The sequence below is a fragment of the Rhynchophorus ferrugineus genome, unplaced genomic scaffold, assembly GCF_030347505.1.
Source record: "Rhynchophorus ferrugineus isolate W39M unplaced genomic scaffold, kcgeb_rfMv2 rfM4, whole genome shotgun sequence".
NCBI lineage: Eukaryota > Metazoa > Arthropoda > Insecta > Coleoptera > Curculionidae > Rhynchophorus > Rhynchophorus ferrugineus.
This window is the reverse complement of record NW_027472583.1, coordinates 43,437,040-43,460,881: the sequence shown is the minus strand read 5'-3', so window position 1 is coordinate 43,460,881 and position 23,842 is coordinate 43,437,040. Positions and strand designations below refer to the sequence as shown.

Genomic DNA, 23,842 nt, shown 5'->3' with positions numbered 1-23,842 from the left:
TTGCAAAAAATTATTACAATAGACAAAGGTCTAGAAGGATATTCAAACCAGATCTGTCTGGATTTAAATAAACAGCTTAGTTATTTAATTGAATAGTGATTCTGACAGTTACAGTAATTGAGTAAAACTTTATGAATGTTGGTTTATGATTCAATGCTGACACTTACCAAGGCAAGGTGATGAAAGAGGAAACAACTAAGGGTCAGTATATAATTAATAAACTTTTATCGTGGGAGGTTGTGTTGTAGAGTGGGAAAGCTTTATAGGCATGTGTGTTATTGTTCAGAATATACATGAACGTTTGGTTAAAATGTTTGTGGAGGGAAATAATACTATCTGTTTTGCAGATTTGACAAATACGTTAAGGAAAATGTGGTGACTAAACCTGGTTATATCAAGAAAGATGTATACAGGTAGTAATAGAACAAACTAAGGAGAAATACAGTAATATCAAAATGACTTTACAAGGAAACATTGCATGGAAGGAAACAAGAACTAAGCATAAAATGTAAATATGCTCAATAATGATAGTAAAATACATTGCTCAGATATACAATTGTTTATTAGGTGGATTAGACTTTCGGCTTATACATAAAAAACTACATAAAACATAAATACGCGCCTATTTAAATGTAAATATACCAAAATATTATTAACCTATAAATATCTATTGTAGCGACATTGAGGCATGTCCAATTTTACATAGTGGTATAACGGTCTACAAAATACCCAGAAATATAACCCCAGATGTTGAACACGGGCCGGGTTCCAGCAGCGCCAACTAGAACACGATAACGCTGGCAACCCCGAGACGTTTATCTGGGATGTTGTAAAAGATTTCCATTAATTCAGTACTCGACCATCGTTTGGTTTAGACATGCCACTATCGACTGCCCAAGCCTCGTCTCAGGTAACACCGCTACCATCCGTTTTTATCTATTTTGTATTTTCCACATTTTTATATTACTCCAATAAATAACGGTCACATAATGTAAACACCACTGTTCCATTTCATTTTACCTCCATTCACCGAAACCCTAAACTATAAAACCTATGAAATAATACCTATAAAAAACTATAAATTATTGTGACTCCATAATTAATTGCAATTTTAAGTTCTTCGATAGTATAGGCATTATATGTACTGTAATGTTAAAATAACTTATAATAGATAACATTTTTGTTTAATTATTTTATTTACATTAGTATTTTGTTATATATTAAAGTCAAAATATACTAAAAAAAGGAGTTGATGCTGCAACATTGTGTCATCAATTCAGATCACGTGGGTTCAGTGATGTTTTGAATAGACTATGGATATATATCTAGTTTTTAAATTATTACAAAAATATGTTGTAGGTTATTCGGTAAAGTTTAATAAGAGACAATACGACAATATTTTTCTAATAGATCTGGCTAGGCTTAACTATACCTTGTTATAATTTGACAAAAATGTCATTTTATTCTACTAACATCAAGCTTTAAAGCTATACATGTTATATTTTGCGAAATTAGCACCGTCATAGATTTAGACATATTTGAAAATGTCAAGTTTTGTAAAACTGTTCAGATTCTTATTTAATCAAAATATGAGGTAGACCGAAAAAGTTTGAAGATACGAAACTACAAGAGTTATTGGATGAAAACCCAAATTACATTCAATAACAATTGATAGAAGCATTAAATGAGCCCAAGAAACAATTAGCGACCGATTACGAGTAGTGAGGAAAATCAAAAGATGGGTGCCGCATCAATTGGATGACAGGCAAATGCAATATCGAAAAAACGTTTGTGACATCGATTAGCGACGGGTGATGAAGAGTGGGTATATTCTGAACTCCTAATCGCAAAAAATCATGGCCGATTGACTCCAAGTTCAACTCGTTTTTGCCACAAGACAATGCTATGTGTTTGATGGAACCAGAGTGTTGTCCAGAAAGAGAACCTTTAGAATGCCCGAAGACACGGTAAAGTGATTTTATAGCACAATAACACGCCTTCTCATAAAGCAAAGTAAGTCAAGAAAGCTTCGAAAATACTTGGATGGCACATATTACTGTGCCCGCCGTACTCTCCAAACATTGCCTCGCCCGACTTCTAATTTTTCGCATCAATCGGATACACGCTTGCAGAGCAGCACTTAGCCAATTTTGAAGAAGTTACAAAATGGCGAGATGAATAGTTTTGCTCAAAAGACAAACAGTTATTTTTGGAGGACATCCATAAATTGTCTGAAAGTTGGACGAGATGCAAAGAATTAAATTGCCAATACTTTAAACAAATATAGTTTTCCATTTCCTTGAAAATAATGTAGTTTTTTTTTGGAAAAAAATCGGTAATAACTTTCCGGTAAAGCTGGTGTTAATAAAAATTCAAAAAAATATTGTATAATAATTTATCAATTAACGTGGGTTCTTGGCTATGAGTAAATTCGACAAATCTTAAAATTATAATTAATTTGTAAGTTTAACAAACTGTTCCACAAAACAATTAGTTCTTGTCCCATTTTGCAAATCCGTGATGTCTCTGATCAAAACAAGAATCGTATCCTTGTACATTTAGGTCTAATTTACTTGTGCCCTTTTTCCATATACGTTCCATGGCATCCCGCGATCCGGATACGCCAAATTCGGAAGTTCTCCGGCGCCAATAGTAGGCGCCGAAGAGACGGAGTCGGAAAATCGGGAAGAATATCGCTATCCGGGCACCGATTTTACAACGACGGGTCAACATAAAATCCTATTTTATTTGTTTTATCAGACGCAGTCATCTAAAATTAATTTAACGGTTTTACAGTGAAGAAATATAAAAAATATAATATGCTGATAGATTTTTGTTGTTGTCTGTCAATATATGTCTTAATTATTAGCATTCTTTTATGTTATAATTTAATTTGTTAATTAAAATGACACGATAGCTGTATATAACGTCACATATAATAATTAAAAACTCCTATGATATATAGGTTTCTCATCTGATGCATTATTGATTTTCCCAAATTGTCTATCAGCGCCATCTACTAGATACAGCCGTGATATTGAGTTTGGTGAGTCTGTGAAAGTAACCTGTAATTGAACAGTACACTATTTTATTCTTATTATAATATCGAGACAGAGAGGGCGCCATGACACAACATACTAAATAAAATTAGAAATGTTTGAAAAGTCTTAAATTTCAAACTTAATTACGAAATTTTCACTGGAAAATTAAACCTTAATGAAGTATTGAATTACGTTTTATATTAGTCGTAATGATGTAGACACAGGAAACGTATTATTCGAAAGTAAAAGTTGAGGGAGTTTTGGCATCATTAGGAGAATTTTTTATTTATTTTTAATACATTAATTATTCCTTGAATATATAACTTTAAATATACTTTTACAATATCTCGAATGTAGTTACGGTTGGTTTTGAATTCAAATTTTACAGTATTACACTACTGCTCTATTATTTAAAAGTTAACGTAATATCGCGAAAACTCTCTCTGTTCTTAAGTATGTCTTGCGGTTCACTTCCAACCTTGATGAGTAAAAGTGTCCAGTAGGTTTGACTTTGGTTACCTTCCTGTGAGTTTGTCTGAGTAATTTTTATATATCCGCGTCGACAATATGACACAGTGAAATAATGAATGTGTTCTAGTTGTATATTTTGGTTTATTTTAGTGATTTGGTGTATGGTAAACTAAGCTTTATATTGGAATCTGATAATTTGGGAAATTGGTAAATATTAGAAAGTTATTTTCTAGTGAAAACCATGTCAAAACATTGTTATTAAAATCAGTGAATGACTATAGTATATTATGTTGTTTATATATTGTATTATCATTAAATAACTGTACTACAGAGTATGTATGATTATATTTTTACTGTTCTATTTATTACACCAAAATATTTAAATATTCGCCAAATTTATTTATCAAGTGGCATTTAATTTTTCTCTCTCATGTCTCAAATGTCAATAGTTATGGTGGAGTATTTTTTGTATAAGCTTAACATGCATCCTCTGTATTATTTTATTTTTTAATGAAGCGTTTATATTTTGAGAATGTTTATTTTTTACATTTAATTGCGCATTCACCATATTGTAATCCTATTTGGTAGTTTCTAAATTGTGCTCAGTTTCTATTTGGATCTTCTATTCAGAGCTGTAAGTCATAATGCCTTAAACATTTTTCGATTTAGTAAAAATATTAGATTAGTATGATACGTATCCGGTCTTAACGAGAAAAAAAAAGTAAAATAAATTTTATTTCTTAACATCACCTTCTTGTTTGCTAAACTTAAAAAAACTAATAAGCCAAAAATGTGCAAAACATATTTTATACGTAATATTTAAAAAAAAATATAATTTAAAAAATATATTTAAGTTTGTTGTATCTGTGGTATGTTACTACAAACATGTTAGTTTCGATTTTCAACCATTACATAGAATTGTTTACTATAATATCCTACACATGTTAGAATTTAGGAACATATGCAACTTGTATGATAAGTATCAGGTTTTAACAAGAAAAAATATCTTTTTATGTGAAAAATCAAACATTACCTTCTTATTTTATACATTTAACTCAACGTCTTTTTTTATCTTATAAAAATATGATTTCTCGGACCTTTTAATATAATCTTATTTCAGTAGAATACCTTTTTTTCGCCCGCTATTTTTTTAGAGTTGTTAAATGCGATGGTTTTTTACATGTTGCATGTTTCGATTAGCAATATATTCTGGTGAAAATTAAGCTTTCGTCCATGCTGTAGGTGCGGCTTGCTGGAAATTTGTAGTTAGATGTAAGCTTACTTCAATTGTCGAAGAATTTTAAAACTTGAGTTTTATAAGGCCCATTATTTTTCCAGCGCTTGTTTTTTGGGGAGTCCGTGAAACCTATGTCGAAAAGAGATGTTTACTATCCTATAAAACCGTGCATCCCTTTGTCTGCAGTGATCTGGGTTTCTTGATCTGGACTAAAGGTGCTCTTAAAACGCCCAACCGAAGTAACGTTACAGCCCTTTTTTAAACGTTTTCGAAATGATAATTCATTAATTCTAAAATTGCTTGTGGTGCGCCGAATATACTATCCCTGGTGTGTTATTTGATGGAAAACTCGAGCATATCATCACTGGTTTTCGGTTTGTCAGTATCTTGTAGTTTCTGAAATATAGGAATATCTGCTCTTAAATATCACAAACTCCGTTCAGGGTCAAAAATCCGTGACCGCCGGGTAAAAGTCTGAAAGCCGTGGATATTTGTCCTGAACCCCCAATAGATTATTAACCTGCAAACTACATCAGCGCCGATAAAAACAAGAACATGGGTACACAGCCTACTAAAACGGTAATTAATCTCACACTATAATATTTGCCTAAAAGTTTACATATATGTTTAATTCCTTAAGTTATCTAGTCAAACAAATTACAATAAAAAGATAATTTTTAAATTTACCTCATTTTAAAGTAGATGTTTTCAAGAATTTCTAAATCAGCTATTAACCTACCTTCCCGCTCGAAAGAGCAACGGAAACTGCCACACAAAAGACGACAGTAAAAAACCTATACATCCCTGCCTATACAAGTTTTGGCTGGAAATGCACATGCGCACTTGTTCTAGTCTAGCCAGAGATTTTTGACAACTACGCGTCCTATTCTATATACGCCTTGTCGTTTACCACAGTTGTGGTTAGAAGTCATTTTTAGGTTTATTTTATATTTACATTTTGTTGAGGTAATATAATTATTTCATGGGCAAAATTAGCGGCAGATAATGTGGAAATAAGTCTATAAGGTATGAATTATTAGTAAAATATTATCATTTTATAACACTAATTTTGTAGATTGTTATGGAACAAAGTATATATTTTTATATTAAATAATATGGAAAGAGAAGTTATTTGAAGATTATACTAAATGTTATATGAAATATGGTCATATTTGTGTACGTTTTTTGTTTACTTGTTTTTATACTTATATCTTTTGATTTATTGATTGACTTCATTTTACAGATATTTCAAAAGAAGAAAAAAGCTAAATCTTTAAACGAAGTGTCATGAATTTTCAGCATAGTGTAAATATATGTAACAAAGAAAATATAATCTAAGCAATACATATTTACAATACACACAAACCATATAAATAATAAGCACCACCTCTATGTTATTAACGATTTCAATTTGAGATTCTTGATTGACTGATTTCGAATCTCTAGACACATTGTCTATTCTGTTATCGATGCCATTTCCTTATTTGCTCCATCTGCTTCTCACTGTGTGTTTTCTTCTTACAACAAGACAAGTATTCTTACAACACAATACAAAGTTTTACAACTAATTCTCTCAGATTTGATTGATATTTACATTGTATATTTTGAATTTTATTGAACTGTATGCATTTTATACTTATTTTTTGTACGTTCTGCTCTCTAATGGGCCCTAATAATTATACGATCCTAATAGATTCAGGCTTTCGACTGTCAATGACCAAAATCCTTTTCCAAATTATGAAATCTACCAGATCATCTAATGAATTTAATAGTTTTTCAACTGACATCCTAGCATTCCTTCTTAGTGTATTTGTTTTTAATGCATTGTTCAAAGATTTTATTGCCATATTTGGATTGATTCGAAATAAGCTTTAAAATATTCGTAATATCAGAAGGATATAAGTATAATAACAAGTAGATAGAAAAGGTATACAAACATGACAATATTTCATTCTTACCTTTACTATAATCTTCAAATTACGTTCTGTTTCCATATTATTTAACAAAAAATATGTCCTTTATTCCATAACAATCTATAAAATTAGTGTTATAAAATGATAATATTTTACTAATAATTGATACCTTATACACTTATTTTATTTTACCCATGAAATAATTATATTACCTCAACAAAATGTAAATACAAAATTAACCTAAAATAACGTTTAACCATAACTGTGTTAAACAACAAGGCGTATATAGAAAAGGACGCGTAGTTGTCAAAAATCTCTGGCTAGATTAGCACAAGTGCGCATGCGCAGTTATAGCCAATCGAAACTCGTATAGGCATGAATGTATAGGTTTTTTACTATCGTCTCCACACAAAACGACGGTTGGTTTCATACAACCAGCGCTATACAGAAAAGGATGTTTACCCCGTAGCGGACTTTTGCCTCGGTCTATGCTACAAATGCAGGCTATATGTATAGTCTATTCAAAGTTTTTTAGTAATGCGTCGTGGATATTTGTGACGTCAAAACATTACAATGTTGCCGCATCAACTCTGAGTTTTAATTCAGTTTGGCTTTGACATACAAAAAAAATCTATTCTATATCAAGTAATTGAACAAAAATGTTATCAAATATAATATATTTTAACAATATTATCGAAGGGCTTAAAACTACAATTAAGAACACAGGTATAATAGTTTGTAGGTTAGATTTGTTTTGTCTACATTGAACTCTTTTCCACACCGTTCATAAGGTAGTATATAATAAATATAATATATAATAAGCGCGTTTTTTTTGCAGTGTTATCCTCCTGGAGGCCTAATCCACCTAATTAACAATTGTATATCTGAGAAGCGTATTTTACTTTCATTCGAGAGCATATTTACTTTTTACGTTTAGTTCTTGTTTTCTTCGATGGTGTGTTTACTTGGCAAGTCATCTTGGTATCACTGTATTTTTATTTCTTCTGCTACTACCTGTGTACACCATTCTTGATAAAACTAATCACTGAATTTTGTCTAATGCATTTACCATATATACAAAACAGTTTGTATTAATTCTTTCTTCATACCTTCTAACCTAACGCTTATGTATAATTTTGAACAATTACTATCATATCTGTGCACACAAATCTTTCACATCCTACAATACCATTTTCTACAGTTATATTCAATTAATTATGTGCATACCTTTAGTTGTTTCCACTCTCATCACTCTGTCTCAGGAATTTCCAGCATTACACAGCATTATCACATATCCTGAAAGTTTCCTTCAGTCACTTTCACTTTACGACTCACTGTCCAATTCAATCACTAAACTGTTAATTTCTAATCTGTCTAAAGCATGTTCATGATTCCACCATTTATCAATTACTTCCTTTGTATGTCTTATCGAGTTCATCCAAACCGAAGGTGTTATGGTTGACAATGCTTCCTTCCACATATCCAAACAGTTTTTGATGGAATATCCTTCTCCACCAGCAATATATCTGCCGTTAATTATTAATAAATATAATGACCAACAAAACCTAATCGAATGCTATTGCAACTTTTACGTTTTTCTATAAATTTTTATTGTCTTTACACTTTTTTTGTTACTGTCCTGCCAAGAGTGCCACAATGAACCAATTTGGAATATTCAAGTTTCTTATGTTATTTTATGCCTTTAATTGAATTCTTTTTAAGGTAATGTCTGGAAGTACTATTAAACCTCTCCGAGGGCTATCTTTACACCATTTAAACCCTATGCCCTGTAAGAGTGTATGAAAGGATGTCTTACATTCATCAAAAAGATGCATGTCCCTAATTCTTTTATGTATCCTTTCCAGAGATACAATTTTCTCTAAAATAATTTTATTAAATTATGTTTCTATCGATAAAATAGTTTGTGTACTTACTGTTCTTATACATTTCGTATATTTGGTCTCGAATAGAGCCAATATCAAGATAGTCAAGATTCGTCACCCATTTTGTATGTAGACGGGTTTTCTTGGGTGAATCTAACGTATTATTCTTCATTTGGTAAGCGATGTTATTCACAGTACCCACAGTAATATTTAGCACTGTAGCAACCCGCTAAAAACATTTGCAACATTTTCAATAAAATTATAGGGACTTATATCATTTAATATCATCAATAATTACCTCATTAACGGAATTTACCGGCAAAAGGAGGCCTCCGTTATCTCGTTCCTTCCTCGTTCGACCGACTTCAAATTTATCAAAATAAAGGGCTAAAATAATGTTTGCCGGTTTATAACCTGTAATAATTATAACTAATATTTTGAATAATTTAGCGTACATCTGACAACCGGCGACCAGCTGTCAGACGTATGCAAAATTCTTGAACGCAATAGTGATAAGGGTTTTTTTCTTTTACCTATACATTATTGTGCCTGTATAATTAACTGTAGTTTTTTGATATAGTATAATGTTAAAATAAATTATATTTGGTAACATTTTTGTTCAATTATTTTATTTAAATTAGATTTTTTTTGTATGTCAAAGCCCAACTCAGAGTTGATGCGACAACATTGTAATGTTTCGACGTCAGAAATATCCACGACGCATTACTAAAAAAACTTTGAATAGACTAGAATTTAATGAACTTTCATCGTATAAAAATCTTCTCAATGGTTTAAAATATTATTCTGCAAGCAAACAATAAATATCTACTCTACATTTAACTATATAAGATATAATTTAACAATTTAAGCTTTATAAATATATAATATACCTAATACATTATATCCTTTACAGAGTTAATGGAAACAATACAAGATGTCCGCAAATTTAAAGTCATGTTTTCTTGTGACGATACTAGTGTCATTTTTGACACTGGTGGCGTTAGAATATATTCCTCCCGGTCCACGATACACTTGCCCGAAGGAGAAGCTGTTATTACACCCATGTACTTGTGACATTCAATCTGATGAAGGCCTTTATATCAGCTGTAATAACACCAACCTAGCCAGCATGAGTTTGGCATTGAATAACTTAGCCACCTTTCAGTTACCAATCGAAAGATTAACGCTTAACACTTGTAATGTTGGTACGTATTTTATATATAAACGTTGACTAGCATAATTAACGAAAAACATTAATTATTTTAGCTAAAATGTTCGGGAGCCTTTTGTACAAGTTGAAACTTAGATTGTTACGAATTGAAAATACGCCCTTGGAAACTATCGACGAGTTTTCCTTTCTTGGAATAAATGAAACTTTGAACGAACTGCACATAATAAATTCGAGTTTAAGGGAGTTTCCAACTGCTGCTTTCAAGGTAAAGTTTTGTGTCTTATAAAAAAACAATTAAAAAAATTGAATTTGTTTTTTAATTATTGAATGAATTACGGATAACGTTGGGAATTTATTATTATTATTATTATTATTATTATTTATATCTGTCTGGCCTCGTTCTAAAACTGATTAGGATTTTGTACTAATGTTGTGTTATGTTGCATTGTGTGATAAGCAAAACTATATTGTTGCAATATTAAATAATACTTAACTGTCATAATACTCGTTTATATATTTGTATAGGTTTGTAGTACAATTTTTATTGTTTGTTGTGTTCTGGAACTGATTTCCGTGGCATTTTTCCGCTCCGATTAAATTAGATCCAAAATACGCGCAAGGTGGTTTGCGTGTGTTAAAAGTAATTTTGATTTTAAATATCAGAAATAATCAAGAAAACCGATTGCTGGATGGAGACATTTTGAAATTTCGTCAAATATATTAAAATCATTGGGAGATGATTAGGTAAAGTTAAAGGCTTTCAAAATGATAAGGATGGAAGAAACTTGGTTTTTATCTTCTATATTATATATATATATCGTTAGTCTCTCTAAAGCGCGACAACGGCTGGACCGATTAGTCTAATTTTCGTTATTTGTGGAAGTTCACGAAAGGTTCATATGGTGACAGATTAGATTATGAAATAATTTCGAGGAAAGTAGTAAAAAAATAGTTTTCCTATATAAAGGGCCACTGGTACTATAGTTTACTGTCACAAAGAATCGACATTGTTGTTATTTGTAAAATATTTGTAGGTGACTTTGGAAATTTATTTTGTAACTAAAAATCTTGAGCACTGATTGGAACTACCGACTACTATTACCAAACCGCGATTTGAAGATACACTATATTAAATAATTAAGATAATCTCTCGGCACTGACCGTTTAATAATTTACTACGATTTGTATTTCATCCAACTTTTTTTTTTGATCGATGTACTGAATTCGATGACTTGAAAACTAAGTGAAAAATAATGAGATATTCGTCAAATATAATATAACCAGGTGCTAATGGTAATTTCAAATTGTATTCTAGCGGTCGAGTAAACATTTATCAAAAATAGAGTTGCTATGTGTAGTAAGAATAACAAGTCAATTGAAAAGTCGCCTCCTGCATTTGAAGTAAAAGAAAGGCTGCTTCACCAAGATAATGCACCGTGTCACAAGTCAGTGAAAGCGATGGCAAAAATCCATCAATTGGATTTGAATTGCTTCCTCATCCACTCTAGATCTGGCCCCCCAGCGACTATTTCCTGTTCTCAGATCTCAAAAGAAAGCTCGCTGGGAAGAAATTTTCTTCGAATGAAGAGGTGATCGCCGAAGCCGAGGCCTATTTTGATGCAAAGGATAAATCGTACTACAAAAATGGTATCCAAAAGTTGGAGGGTCGCTATAATCAGTGTATCAGCCTTGAAGGGAATTATGTTAAATAGAAAAAACTAATTTTGCCAAAAAAATGTGTTTTACTATGGTAGGCCAGGGACTTTTCAATTGACCTGTTATATGATAAAGCGTACTTTGTAAATAAGTTTCATATTTCTTATTATTTAGTCACAAATTTAGTGCGTGAGTGAACTTCCTTTTACTTTAATATTAACATTGACGATACGGAGGAAAAGACGATCTGACTTAAGTCGTCGAAGTCAATCAAATATGCGAAGAGCTACCTTACATTCTAATTACTCTGTGGACCAGCAAGAAACAGAAAATAATGGTAATAATACTGGTATGCCAGAATTACGATTACAAATGGAAATGGGGTGGATAAGCTTAAAATGCAATGAGTAGGTATAAATTAGAAATAACAATAGTGAGCACGATACAATGAAATTGAGCAATTTCGCTGACGCTGTGTTCCTGTGATCCATGAGTGGACAGTATTCTACTACGATCCGGAAATAGATTATGGTTATATTAAACCAGTTATAAATGGGCAAATTGTTTGTCAGTATTGTAAGCCATTAAAATACAGTGGTGAATCTACTGCAAAATGAAAAGCAAAATTGCCACAATTGGTCCCACCCCCAGATCCATTACGCTCATTAGTTGCCGGAATGGGACATTATTCTAAACACTTCTTAGTAAATATTCAAAAATATAATAGTTGCTTCCAAATGACATCGTTTGTCCCAGCGTATATTGTACCGGACAAAATCATGTTTACTTTCCGTAAAAGTTTATTGATAACATTCAAATTTGTATCAGACATAAATTAGAAAAACCTTACCCAACTGCAAATATCAGGAAACATTTACTACTTACTTGGAGAACTATTACCACTAGCGGATACATATCTTCAATTCTTGTAAATTTATTGTATGGACAACCCAGATGTTTTTGAACCAACAGTTTCTTCATCAGAACAACGATTTAATCGAAATGTTTAACATGGTGTTGGCCCGGATGTCACCTGACAGCCATAATATCGTCAACAGAGCTGACAAAACATGTGCCGGTTAGGACTCGAGGAGATTTAATTAATCGACAATCGATGAAGGGATTCGGAGAAAACTTACAAGGTGGATGCAGGTGACACGAAGTTCACCGGGTTATCTAGTGTTAATTAAAATTCAGGAATATTGAGCTTCTGTGGACTAACATACGAAGAAAGGACATATTTTCGGCTGGATAATTACAGTTGATGAAACACGAAAAAGTAAACAATATTTCTAATAATCTTGCTTCTTCAATTTCGTTACAAACAAACTATTTATTTAGCAAGAAAAAAATAATTAATTTTAATATGTAGTATAAAACAAAATTTAAACTCAGGTGTAGAACAAAAATTATATTTAAGTAAATTAATATAACATATACTAATTATGTATACTAACATATCACTAATAGAGAGATAATAGTGAGATATCGTGGTGATCGAGCGACAATTTTGAAAACATGATGAAAACTCCTCATCCACCAGATTCCGTAACTCTCCTTCAAGGTCTTGTAATTCGCTTCTATCGGAGGCGTAACTATACCACCGTTTATCCCCGCTGTCTTTATAATACTCCAATCCAAACTGTTGATTGTGTAAGGTTCTTATTAATCATTTTTGATAGCTGGCTGTCTTGGAAGCATCACTGTCTACCTGGAGCGTAACTATACTTAAAATATAACACTTCTCTATAATGATAACACTTCTTCTCTATAATCCTTGCAATCCTTAAGTCCCTTGATTGTGAGGACCTGATTCTGATTCTATAAGGCAACAGCGCAACTGCGACTCCAAGCGGAAAAGCGTAAAAGATTGCCTACATCCAATGCGACTGAAGCTATTTGAGAATCCAATATATTGAAAGAATTTTTAAGTAGAAGACAAATACGTTTCGGGCTGTTAACACTTAAACGATATTGATGTATCAGGAAAGCAAATATCAACAATTTTGAGTGTTTTACAAAAATATGTCCACTAGCTTGGTATAAAACACACCCCTGAATATCCTACGAATTACAAATGGTAGAAGAACGAAAACAGACAAAACTAATTGGTCAAAAATTTTGGATAAAAATTAAATTTAAACGAGAAGTCTGGAATTAGTGTGGCTGCCGATTTGGAGGTTATTCAGCCGAAGCGTGAATGTCGAACGGTGTACCAAACACTGGAGACTGAGCTGTAGTAGTAAATCTATCAACGACAATATTCAAAAATCATATCGAACTTTCGTAGTCATTTGATGAATATAGGGATTGTCTCGAGTAATATAGGAAGTTATTCAAACAGCTGTGCAACCTTGACCAGGTTTTAGCAACTCCATCAACAATTGATATTTCAGAAATTTCCCGATGAGGAGCCAACAGTGGACGAAATGCGAACGGCAATCATGAAAGTGTGGAAAATCCGCTGGAATCGACCATGTTACAATAGAAATAATTAAGGCTGGGGAAACATTGTTTCAACAGCTACAACGGCTGCTCATCATCAGCCTTGAAGAAAGCAGTAGTAAAAATATGCCAATCATGAAAATAGGCGACAGTAAATGGAGTAAGAACTATGGAGGTGTAAGCCTTCTATCAACCGTTCGGAAGCTATTTATGAAGATCGTACAAATAATACTTCAAAGAGCTTCAGAAGAGACAAGGCGTGAAGAGTAGGCGTATTTAGACTTATTGACGGTTTTCATGCTATGTCAGCTGATGGCGGAACGTCTTAGATTTGGAAAACGTGCGTTTTTCGTTTTTATTCATTTTTGTTTTGCTTTTGGTTGTATACAATGACGCTCACTTTGATTAGCTTGGGAAGCTGAACATGTTCCCCTAAAAGTTATTTGACTCCTTCAGACGTCTTATGATGGTTCCGTTAGCTATACGAGCTTTTGCTTCTCTAAAATGGTGCGAATGGAAAAGAGGAAATATTATAATGAAGGTTAAAATCCGCGTCTTTCGAACGCTAGTCTTGCCTATCCTTCTGTATGGTTCCGAAATTTGGATACGGTTAAAGTTATTTGACTTCTTCAGACATCTTATGATGGTTCCATTAGCCATACGAGCTTTTGCTTCTCTAAAATATTGCGAACGGAAAAGAGGAAACATTATAATGAAGGTTAAAATCCGCGTCTTTCGAACTCTAGTCTTGCCAATCCTTCTGTATGGTTCCGAAACTTGGATACGGTTACAGTCTGACATCTATAAGCTAGAGGTCTTTCAAATAGGTTGCGTAAGCAAATCTCTACAGATTTTTCTCCGAAATCGTATCAGAAGTAAGGTCATCCGTTTAAGATGCGATAATCAGCGCACAAATGAGAAAGACAAGAATCTGTGCAAATTCAGAGATGTATATTACAATAGTTTGGACATGTTTTTCGGACGAAAAGTGAACGAATTCCTCACACAGTTTCGGAAATGTTGCGAGATTTAGTGAAGAATATTCGAAGTCCTGCGGCATGAACAGCAGTGATACTCCCCCCAAGTATCGGCTATGGATTGATGATGATGACTCTGTGAACAAATTCACCATTCCATTAAACTCGTCGAATTGGTTACGAAGAAAACACAATAAAAATGAGTACAAAAAGAAAGGTACTAACTCTGAGCTCTAGTGTACTAGTTCGGAACCTTTTTTGGACATGACAAGATATCGCATTTGATAATAACGGCCCACCAAAAGGTGTTTCTCTTGATGAGTACCTGCAAAGGCGGCAGATCTTTCTGAATGATAAAGCGGCCATCCTGGCTTGCTCATTTTGCATTATCACTGAAATCTTCTCACTAAATGAAATGCTTCAAAAATAAAAAAAGGTCTAAGATGTCAGATTGCCAAATGGTCTTCGATGTAAGTGTAAATACCGCAAATATTTTAATTATGTTTTATGGATTTCCTTGAATGGTTAAAAGCTATATCCTTGTTTATGTTTGAAGAAATTTGTAAAGGTAATATAAAGAAAAAAACTTGCTGTTACACTAAATCAAAGTGAAAAGAATTGTTAAATAATTTCAAGAAACTAGCTCGGTGGAAGATAAAAGAAAATGTATTGTGTTCTCGTATATTAAATAAAAAAGAGCATTAAATCTAAATTACTAACCAGTTTCATTTTTTAACGTAAAATAAAGCTTCACGTCGACGAGATACGAGAGTACGCGAGTGGTAATGGAAAAAAATGCCTCCAGCAATAATCTAAACAATGATATATGTTAATTGTGGATAACCGTACTCAACCTGCCCAGAGCCTGACCAAAAAAAAAACACCTCAATAACAGGCGCCGGCTCTCCAAACAAATTATTCGTCATAAATCTTACGGCCGCAGTTTCCCAGCTTTGCTCCCAAGGTTGACTATGACTTAGTGCCTCCAATAACCTTCCGCTGTGCGATAAGAGGCCGGTGATTTGATAAACGTGCAGATTTTTAAACACTCCACGATGAGCAACGTGTAAAATATCGATCCGACTTTATATAAAACGAATAAAAAGCCTGAAGTATAGTTTATTTGCGTTATAAATCATTTGATATAAAATTGTCTGAAAATACCTACCTGGTTCATTGATAGTGCAAGTAGTCATTTATCATTTTGATATTCGTATCGTCGCTACAATAAATAGAAGAACGGTATTGTTTAATTAATTATTTTGTTGAAAATACATGAAGGAAACATACATGAAATACATGAATACATGAAATTATTGATAATTGTTAAAAAAAATTGTTATAAATGAATATTTGTGTAAAATAAAATATTCTTTACTGGATGGCCTAGTGAACTTCGTATCACCTACAACTGTTTTGCAAGTTTTCTCCGACAATAACAATAGCCACTTCGTCGATTGTTGGTGAATGGACCTTCTTTACATGCCTACCGACAGGTGTTTTGCTGGCACTTGACCCAATGCTATTTTGAATATTTTCACTAAAAAGTTGTTGTTATGAAGAACTGTTTGTTGTTTTTGAATTGTAGTTCGTTTCAGTGTTGGATTTGTGAGCATAATGCCTATCAATTTCCGCATCTGGATTGTCCACAAAATTAATTTACAAGAATTGATGAGCTGCATTCGATAGTGGTAACGCTCCCGGTAAGTGATAGATTTGTCCGTATCTGCAATTCTTTAAGATTTTCTTAACAGATTTCTGTTATAAATTTCAATATTACCAAAAACTTGTATGGTTTAAAACCTCGAAACCATTTCCCATTCCAGAAACTAATGGGTGTTATGGATCTAATGGTAGTATCGATTGTCCCAATATTACTTTTTCACCGGCAAAACATAATCTAGTAATCTTAATTGCCTTACAATATTGACAAAAATGGTCATTTCCCAGTTACAATTGGTTTATTGACATAAAATTTTATGTCCGGATCGTAGTGAAATACTGCTCGTGCCTGGAACACAGAAGCACTGCGTCTGCGGAAACGCTCAATTTCATTAAGTTGTGCTCACTGGTGTTATGTTTAATGTGCACGAACTCGTTGTATTCTAAGCTTATCCCCTTCATTTACAGCTGCTCTCAAATACAACATATTAATGGGACTATCATCATTTTCTGTCTATCGCTAGCCATTAGTGTGGTTAGCACGTGAGATAACTCGTCGAACATTGAAGTGACTTTGACGACCTAACGTAGGTTGTCCTTTTCTTGGCATGGTTAATAATAAAATTAATTATTTTTAATATGATAGTTGTAATAATTATAATAATTTTGATAAGAGTTCCCAAATATTACAGCATTATTCTCGGTAAATGTTTACTCGATGGCAATTTAAATATGATTTGAAATTACCATGGGCACATGTCATATTATATATTGTGTATATTATATTATATATGTATATAATAGTGGTAAAGTGGTAAACGGTTAGGTCAGTTCTAATCGCAGTTTGACAATAGTGGCTTGTAGTTTTAAACAGTATTCAACATTTGAGTCACAAATAGTTTTTTGAACGCACCTATAAATATTTGATAACTTTAATCTCTTTGTGGCAGTAACGAAATTGATTACATTGATGAAAGTGACAGTGTGACAAACTGTTAAGGCGAATGTGAAGTAGCAATGTCATAGAACTGTCATAGAACTTAACCAAATTATTAAATTGGATTGTTTTGACATTTCCTCACATAAAATATCAGTTTTCTCGTTAGTATTTTTGACCTATTCAGTATATACATCCTTTAACCATGCATTACGTTTGTTTGAAGAAATATCTTATCAGGTCTATCAAGCATTTTTAGAAACTTGAACGGTGATGGTGCTCTGTTATATCCCAATTGTAGGTTTTCTTTTTAACGATTGAAAAGTGGTGATTGTGATTCCAATGGCAAGGAATGGGCAGAAGGCCCAAAAGAAATTCGAAGTTCGAATTGCAAAACTTATAGTTCGAAAACCCAGCTAACACCTTTCAAGAATTTTCAGACAGCTTAGCAGTGATTGATCAAGTGTTTCCAGACGTTTACATGCCATCGGGAAGCAGATTTTTCCCTTTTTTTACTGAATTGATGCATATTTAATATTGAGATTTATTGAAACATTGAGTCACAAATTGACTGAAAATTCCATTTCGTACCGTTTCAATATATTTTCAGCAAATGAAGTTGTTACTGCGTACCGACGTTAATCGATTCAAATTGAGCGACGTATTGTTATAAAATAAGACCAATTACAATGCAAAGTCGTCTTTTTGCATGACAAAACTCGACCACTCGTTGTAAGAGCTGCCAAGGATACACTGTATAGTTTGATTGGAAAATTGCTTTGGCCACACTTACCAGGCATATCTCCTTCTGATTATGAATTATTCAGGTCGATACAGCATTGTTTGTTTGGTACATTGCTTTGAAGTGCTGAACAAGCGCGAAAATGGAACGATGATCAAAAATCAGCACTGTTGTTTTGACACGTTGCTAAAAAAATTAATATATATTCTATTTTTCTCAATAATCACTCTCATCTCTTTTCTCTCTTTTCAAGGTGAAAATATAATCAGAGTATATGCTTAGTTTAGTTTGTTTGTAAAATTTGGATAAATTCAGTCTTAACTCTAGTTCTACTAGCAGTAATTAAATTAGAATACAGTTATTATATTCAGTAAAGCACCCAGAACTATAATCATATTACATCTATCCAAAGTTATATGGTCAATACGTCATCTAAATTTCTGACGTCAAAACGTCGCAATGTTGCCGTATCAACTCTGAGTTTTAATTCAGTTTGGCTTTGACATACAACAAAATTCTAATCTAAATAAAATAACTAAACAAAAATACTGAATATATATCAAATATAATTTATTTTAACATTATAATAAATCTAATGCGCATATTATCGAATTATTTAAAACTACAATTAAATAGACTGTTATAATAGTTTGTAGGTGAGGGTTTTTTGATTATATTTACATTGAAGTCTTTTCCATACCATCTATGAGATATTTTACTTTCTAGAGAGTATGTTTACCTATTACGCTTAGTTATTGTGTCCTTCGGTACAGTGTTTTCTTGTAAAGACATTTCGATATCACTGTATTTCTCCTTCGTTTGTTCTATTAACACCTGTGCACATTTTTTTAATAAAACTAGATTTAATCACTGCATTCTACTTAATGCATTTGCCATATTTGTAGAACAGTCACGACTCATTATCTCTTGACACATTTTACACTAATGCTCATGTGTATTCTGAAAAATTTCGCACATATCTGTGCACTTAAATCTTTTATACTCTACAATAACAATTCCTACAGTTATGTGCTAATTATAACTTTAACCTTTACTTGTTTCTATTCTCATCACGCTGTATTCGAAATTGGCCGCATTGAATCATATCATATTCAAAAAGATTCAATCAAGTGAATAACTAAGCTGCTAATTTCCTATCTATCTAACATTTGTTCACAATTTCATCATTTGTCAATTTATTCTTCAATCGATCAAACACGATCTATTTCATCCAAACCGAAGGTGTTATTAACCATTCCTATTACCAGCATGAAGTACAATATATCTGCAATGAATTATTAATAAATATCATGACTAATGAAATCTAATGAATTGTTATTCGAACGTTTACCTGTTTCCAACAACTTTTGTTTGGTCATAACATTATTTTTAATATCACCATTTCATGAGTGACCATTGGGTATATTGGTTCCATTCTAAAATATACATGTCTCATCTAAATACATAAATTGAAATAATAAGTCTTTATTCTATGTTTTTAAAATTGTTATTCTTCTAAAAGCAATATCCGGAAGTTGCATTAGACCTCCATACCTTTCAAACAGTTTCCTTTGAAATAATTGTATTAAATTAAGTTTGTATTGAAAACTATTAACTGCGTTTATACATTTCATATCTAATCTGTGATAGATGTAGCTGATCTTGACTTGTAACCCGCCTTGTATGAAGACGGTTTTTTTTTCGGTGAATTCAAATTCATATTTTTCATTTTTTGAGATATTTCAATGAGCGTGTCCATACTAATAGTCAGTGCAGCTGCAACACTGTAAAATTATCTTCAATAGCAAATTAATATTTAACGAGTCGGCTTGGTGGCGCAGTGGTAAAAGCGATGGGACGGTCCTCCTACTGTTGCGATAGCCGCGGGTTCGAATCCTGCTGGGGCATGGTCGTAAATTTATGTTTGTAATTGTTTAATATTTGTGAATGTTCCAGGCAAGAGTGTAAAATCGGACAAGGAAAATGATCCCAGTCAAGCCAGTAACCAGGCTGGGTAAGACCGGATGTCTTCTGGGATGATTTCTAAAGTTGGTCACTCGTCAGTCGGTAGGGCGTATATATATATATATATATATATATATATATATATATATATATATGTATATATATATATATATTCTTGCAGGAATATTCCTCCATTATCTCGTTTGTGTTCAAAGTAACTGATTAAAGAAGCATTCTGTTTTGTGTAGCTTCGGAATTTTCAATAAGGGTAATAATAAACACCGATTTGACATTTATCAAAACAAGCAAAGCATTAAAATAACGTTTGCCGGGTTGTGACCTCTTATCACTATTGTTTTGAACAATTTTGCATATGCTTGACAACCTGTCGACTTTAACAGGCTTGTTCGGTTACATGTTCGACTTATCAGGCAGAATTGTGTCTCTTTTTAATTAAAATAAAATGAGAAGGAAAATATTGTCTTATTCTAAAACGAATTTACAAATTGCGGCAGGCAGTACATTAAACATCCTGATGACGTATGTACAAAAAACCTAAACACTAAATAACTTTTCATGATGATTTAATTCAATTCACACTGCTTGTATAATATCATTGTGTTATATGTTAAAAACTATGTATATCTAAATTTGAAATTAGACTTTTTAATATATTACAGTGTTAAACAGATTTTATTTATGGGAAACTCAAACTATATAATTTTAGACAAACTAAAAGCTTATTGACTGATCAGTGTCCAATATGGAGGGCATCAGAACTCACTAGGTCGATTTCAACCTGATTATTGAAATTAATTAAGTTATTTTCAGTCGGATTTAATATTTTTGTTTTTAAAAACTATGCTAGTACATGTCTTCCTTATCCCAGTGGTACTTAAATCCATGGCGGCTTAGCAGCGAGATGAATGATGCGATTTAAGCAAGTGCCTGCCACGGCTGAGCAATCAATCGCTAAGGACTCTGTTTTCCATGGCCAGTTGAATAACCTCCAAAACCTGCAATATGGCATGCCAGGTAGAGTTTGTTTCTTCTAAAAATATCTTTGAGGAGCGATTAAAACCTCGACATATTGTAGCTAATGTTCATCCATGTACTTATCATCCTTCAGGCTTCTCCTATGTACGTTTTCCCACTTTCACAGGGAATATAACTATATTTACCGGATCCTTTTTGACTTTGGGGCTAGTGAGTGCATGAGATATATTCCTCTGTAGTTTGAATATTACTCTGATGTGTTTTTATTACCTTTTTAATGGGCCTGATTTTGACAATAGTGGTATTCAGTCAACAATTGTTGTTAAAGCTTTGATACAAACTTCCTCGATACAAATCTGTGAATATTGGTTTAAATATATTGGAATATTGATGCCGTGATGATGTCAACAAGAAGTCAAGAGAATGTTTTATCGAACGAACTTAAAATTGAAAATCTGTTCGATCCGATCGAATAATGTCATTATGCACAAGCATAAACGTGACAGTGTGTTTTTGCAAAAGCCCTTGGTTTTATGTTGAAAATTTACGAGAGCATATTTGGAAATGCTCAAATGAAGTCCCAGTATTAGATGATCTCTTTTACGTCTAGAACTGAACTGGCTTAAACTACGTGTGATTTTTTTAGACATGGAATATCGTCAGACGAAAATATTGATATACACAATTATGTGTTAGTAAAGAATTGATTTTACAACTTTCAAAATTAATGGACTAAATTTATACTTGCTAATATATCATCACATATCCTATTTTATTATTAAATACGATATTACATTTTTATTAGGTATTTACGAAGATTTATTTATCATTATTTTTATATTATCAATCATGTAATAATATGTAACATTATTGTTACAATATCAAGTCGTTTATTATGGTAGAATACTTTCAAAATATACATAAATTGAGCATCATTATTTTTAAAAGCTGCTTAGTTAAAATGCTTTTCTTATAAGCAAGAAATTCTCCATCGCCTTTTGTATGAAAAGGCTTTACATTGTATTTCATATTACCGGAATTTTTATTTAAAGGAAATTTCAATTAAATATATTTCAACGTTCCTAACTGAGCATACAACTCTCAGTGTTCCCAAATGAACATATATTTCATAATTAATATTTTAAATTGGTACGTGAAAGTAGGGTCTGAAGGCGATGAAGGAAAATGCATTATGCATTGCAAATATTCAGTAAAAAAATATTTTATTTTTCTGCATAATCTCCTTTAATGACTTTTGGCCAGACTTTCCTCTCCAATTTTTATGCCCCTTCGTAGCTCAACAATCTGCTCTATTGGGAATAAGTATTTTTTTATGATTATTATTTCTTATATTCTAAATGTAGAAGATTACTTCCATACATGTCCATTAATTGGATTGGGCGAAAGAAAATGTTTCAGTTTGTGAGTGAATTCGAACTTGGTACTGGGGTGAACTGATACTCTTTTGAAGTACTTAACAGTGAAATTAGTGGTATCATTGGTCTATTTTATTAACTTAATTTGATACCACGTTTGGATTCTTTGTACTTCTATTTTGCAAATAGTTCGATTTCATTTTCATTAGCTTGCTACTTGTTTTGGTTTTAATACAAGGGTTTAACATATGTTTCACAGAAGTTTTCAAAAATAAATCCAAATTTTTGAAAAATTCACGCTACCAAGGAATTGGCAACTGGTAGAAGTACCTGGTAAAAGTACCTGGCGAGATAAAACATATAAATATGAACTGCTAAAATTGAATGATATCTCTAACAGGAAATAAGCATTGACCGAAAAATAGTCAATTTGATCGACCTGTAAGCTTGTTAACTATATTTCATAATAACGATCTTTATTTATGATAAATATTATTTATATTTTAGCAAAAAAAATTGCTAAAATATTTTATCTTTGCTGTAGTTATATTTATTTGAAAAAATTAGTTTCTGCTTGCTCAATAGAGTAGTTTTATTGATGTTTTTATGTTGTTGATGTAAGTTTAATTAAACTTTAACAAAAGATGTTTTTAATGCTTTCAAGGAATGTAGTAATGGCTTTTAGTTTTTCTAACGTATCATCGAGAACTGAAGACTACAAGACAAACTGATGAAAGATAGGGCGAACATTTTGTGTTTACGTACAATAAGATACCTAAAGACATATACAAGTAATGATAAATATTGAAAAATCTATATGATAGCTAAACAAATTTATATTTTTATTTGCTTTTCTGCCAACTTTCACTGAGTGAGTATTCATCGAAAATAAATCTGAAATGACGAAATGAGAGGAACACATCGTTCATAAATGTAATTTAAAAAACATTACAAACTAGGGAAGAGAAAAGTGCGGAAAATTGGAATGTGGAATACAAGAGGACTAATGGGCAAGAAGCAAGAAAGAGGGAGAATTCGAGCAAATTAAGTTAAATATACTAACGTTAACCAATACGATAAAAAAAAGGATCTGGTATTTCAAAATTGACAAATGCAATTTAGAAACAAAAATAAGAGATCATCGACAGGAGTGGGCTGCATAATCAATACGAAGCTGGAACAAAAAATAGTAAACATATTCAGAAATTTAATATATATATATATATATATATATATATATATATATATATATATATATATATATATATATATATATATATATTAACTGAAATAAAACAAAAATTATGATTGCAAAAAATATATAAGAGGAAGGGAAGATGGTACATATAATATATTTATCAGAAAGAGAC

At 32.1% G+C, this 23,842-nt stretch overlaps 2 protein-coding genes across 4 annotated transcripts in view; one reads left to right on the top strand and one right to left on the bottom strand.

Annotated features, from left to right (window-relative positions):
* The first annotated feature begins 3,510 nt into the window (after positions 1-3,510).
* conv (insulin like growth factor binding protein acid labile subunit convoluted) overlaps positions 3,511-23,842 on the top strand; it is a 65,207-nt gene continuing 44,875 nt past the window's right edge. Inside the window, exons 1-4 of one of the 3 annotated variants that reach the window (XM_076403741.1) lie at positions 3,511-3,566; positions 3,663-3,719; positions 9,459-9,750; positions 9,812-9,981. In XM_076403741.1, the coding sequence (XP_076259856.1) occupies positions 9,480-9,750; positions 9,812-9,981 (441 nt within the window). In that variant the 5' untranslated portion in view covers positions 3,511-3,566; positions 3,663-3,719; positions 9,459-9,479. Of the gene's footprint in view, positions 3,720-9,458; positions 9,751-9,811; positions 9,982-23,842 lie in introns of all 3 variants that reach the window. The other 2 variants (XM_076403739.1, XM_076403742.1) reach the window with 2 other exon arrangements.
* On the bottom strand, positions 7,996-9,002 carry LOC143196357 (uncharacterized). Its single transcript, XM_076404021.1, has 3 exons — positions 8,844-9,002; positions 8,597-8,774; positions 7,996-8,188 (listed from the first exon to the last, which is right to left on the bottom strand). Exons 1-3 carry the CDS (start codon positions 9,000-9,002, stop codon positions 8,115-8,117), a joined length of 411 nt encoding a protein of 136 aa, XP_076260136.1. The 3' UTR covers positions 7,996-8,114.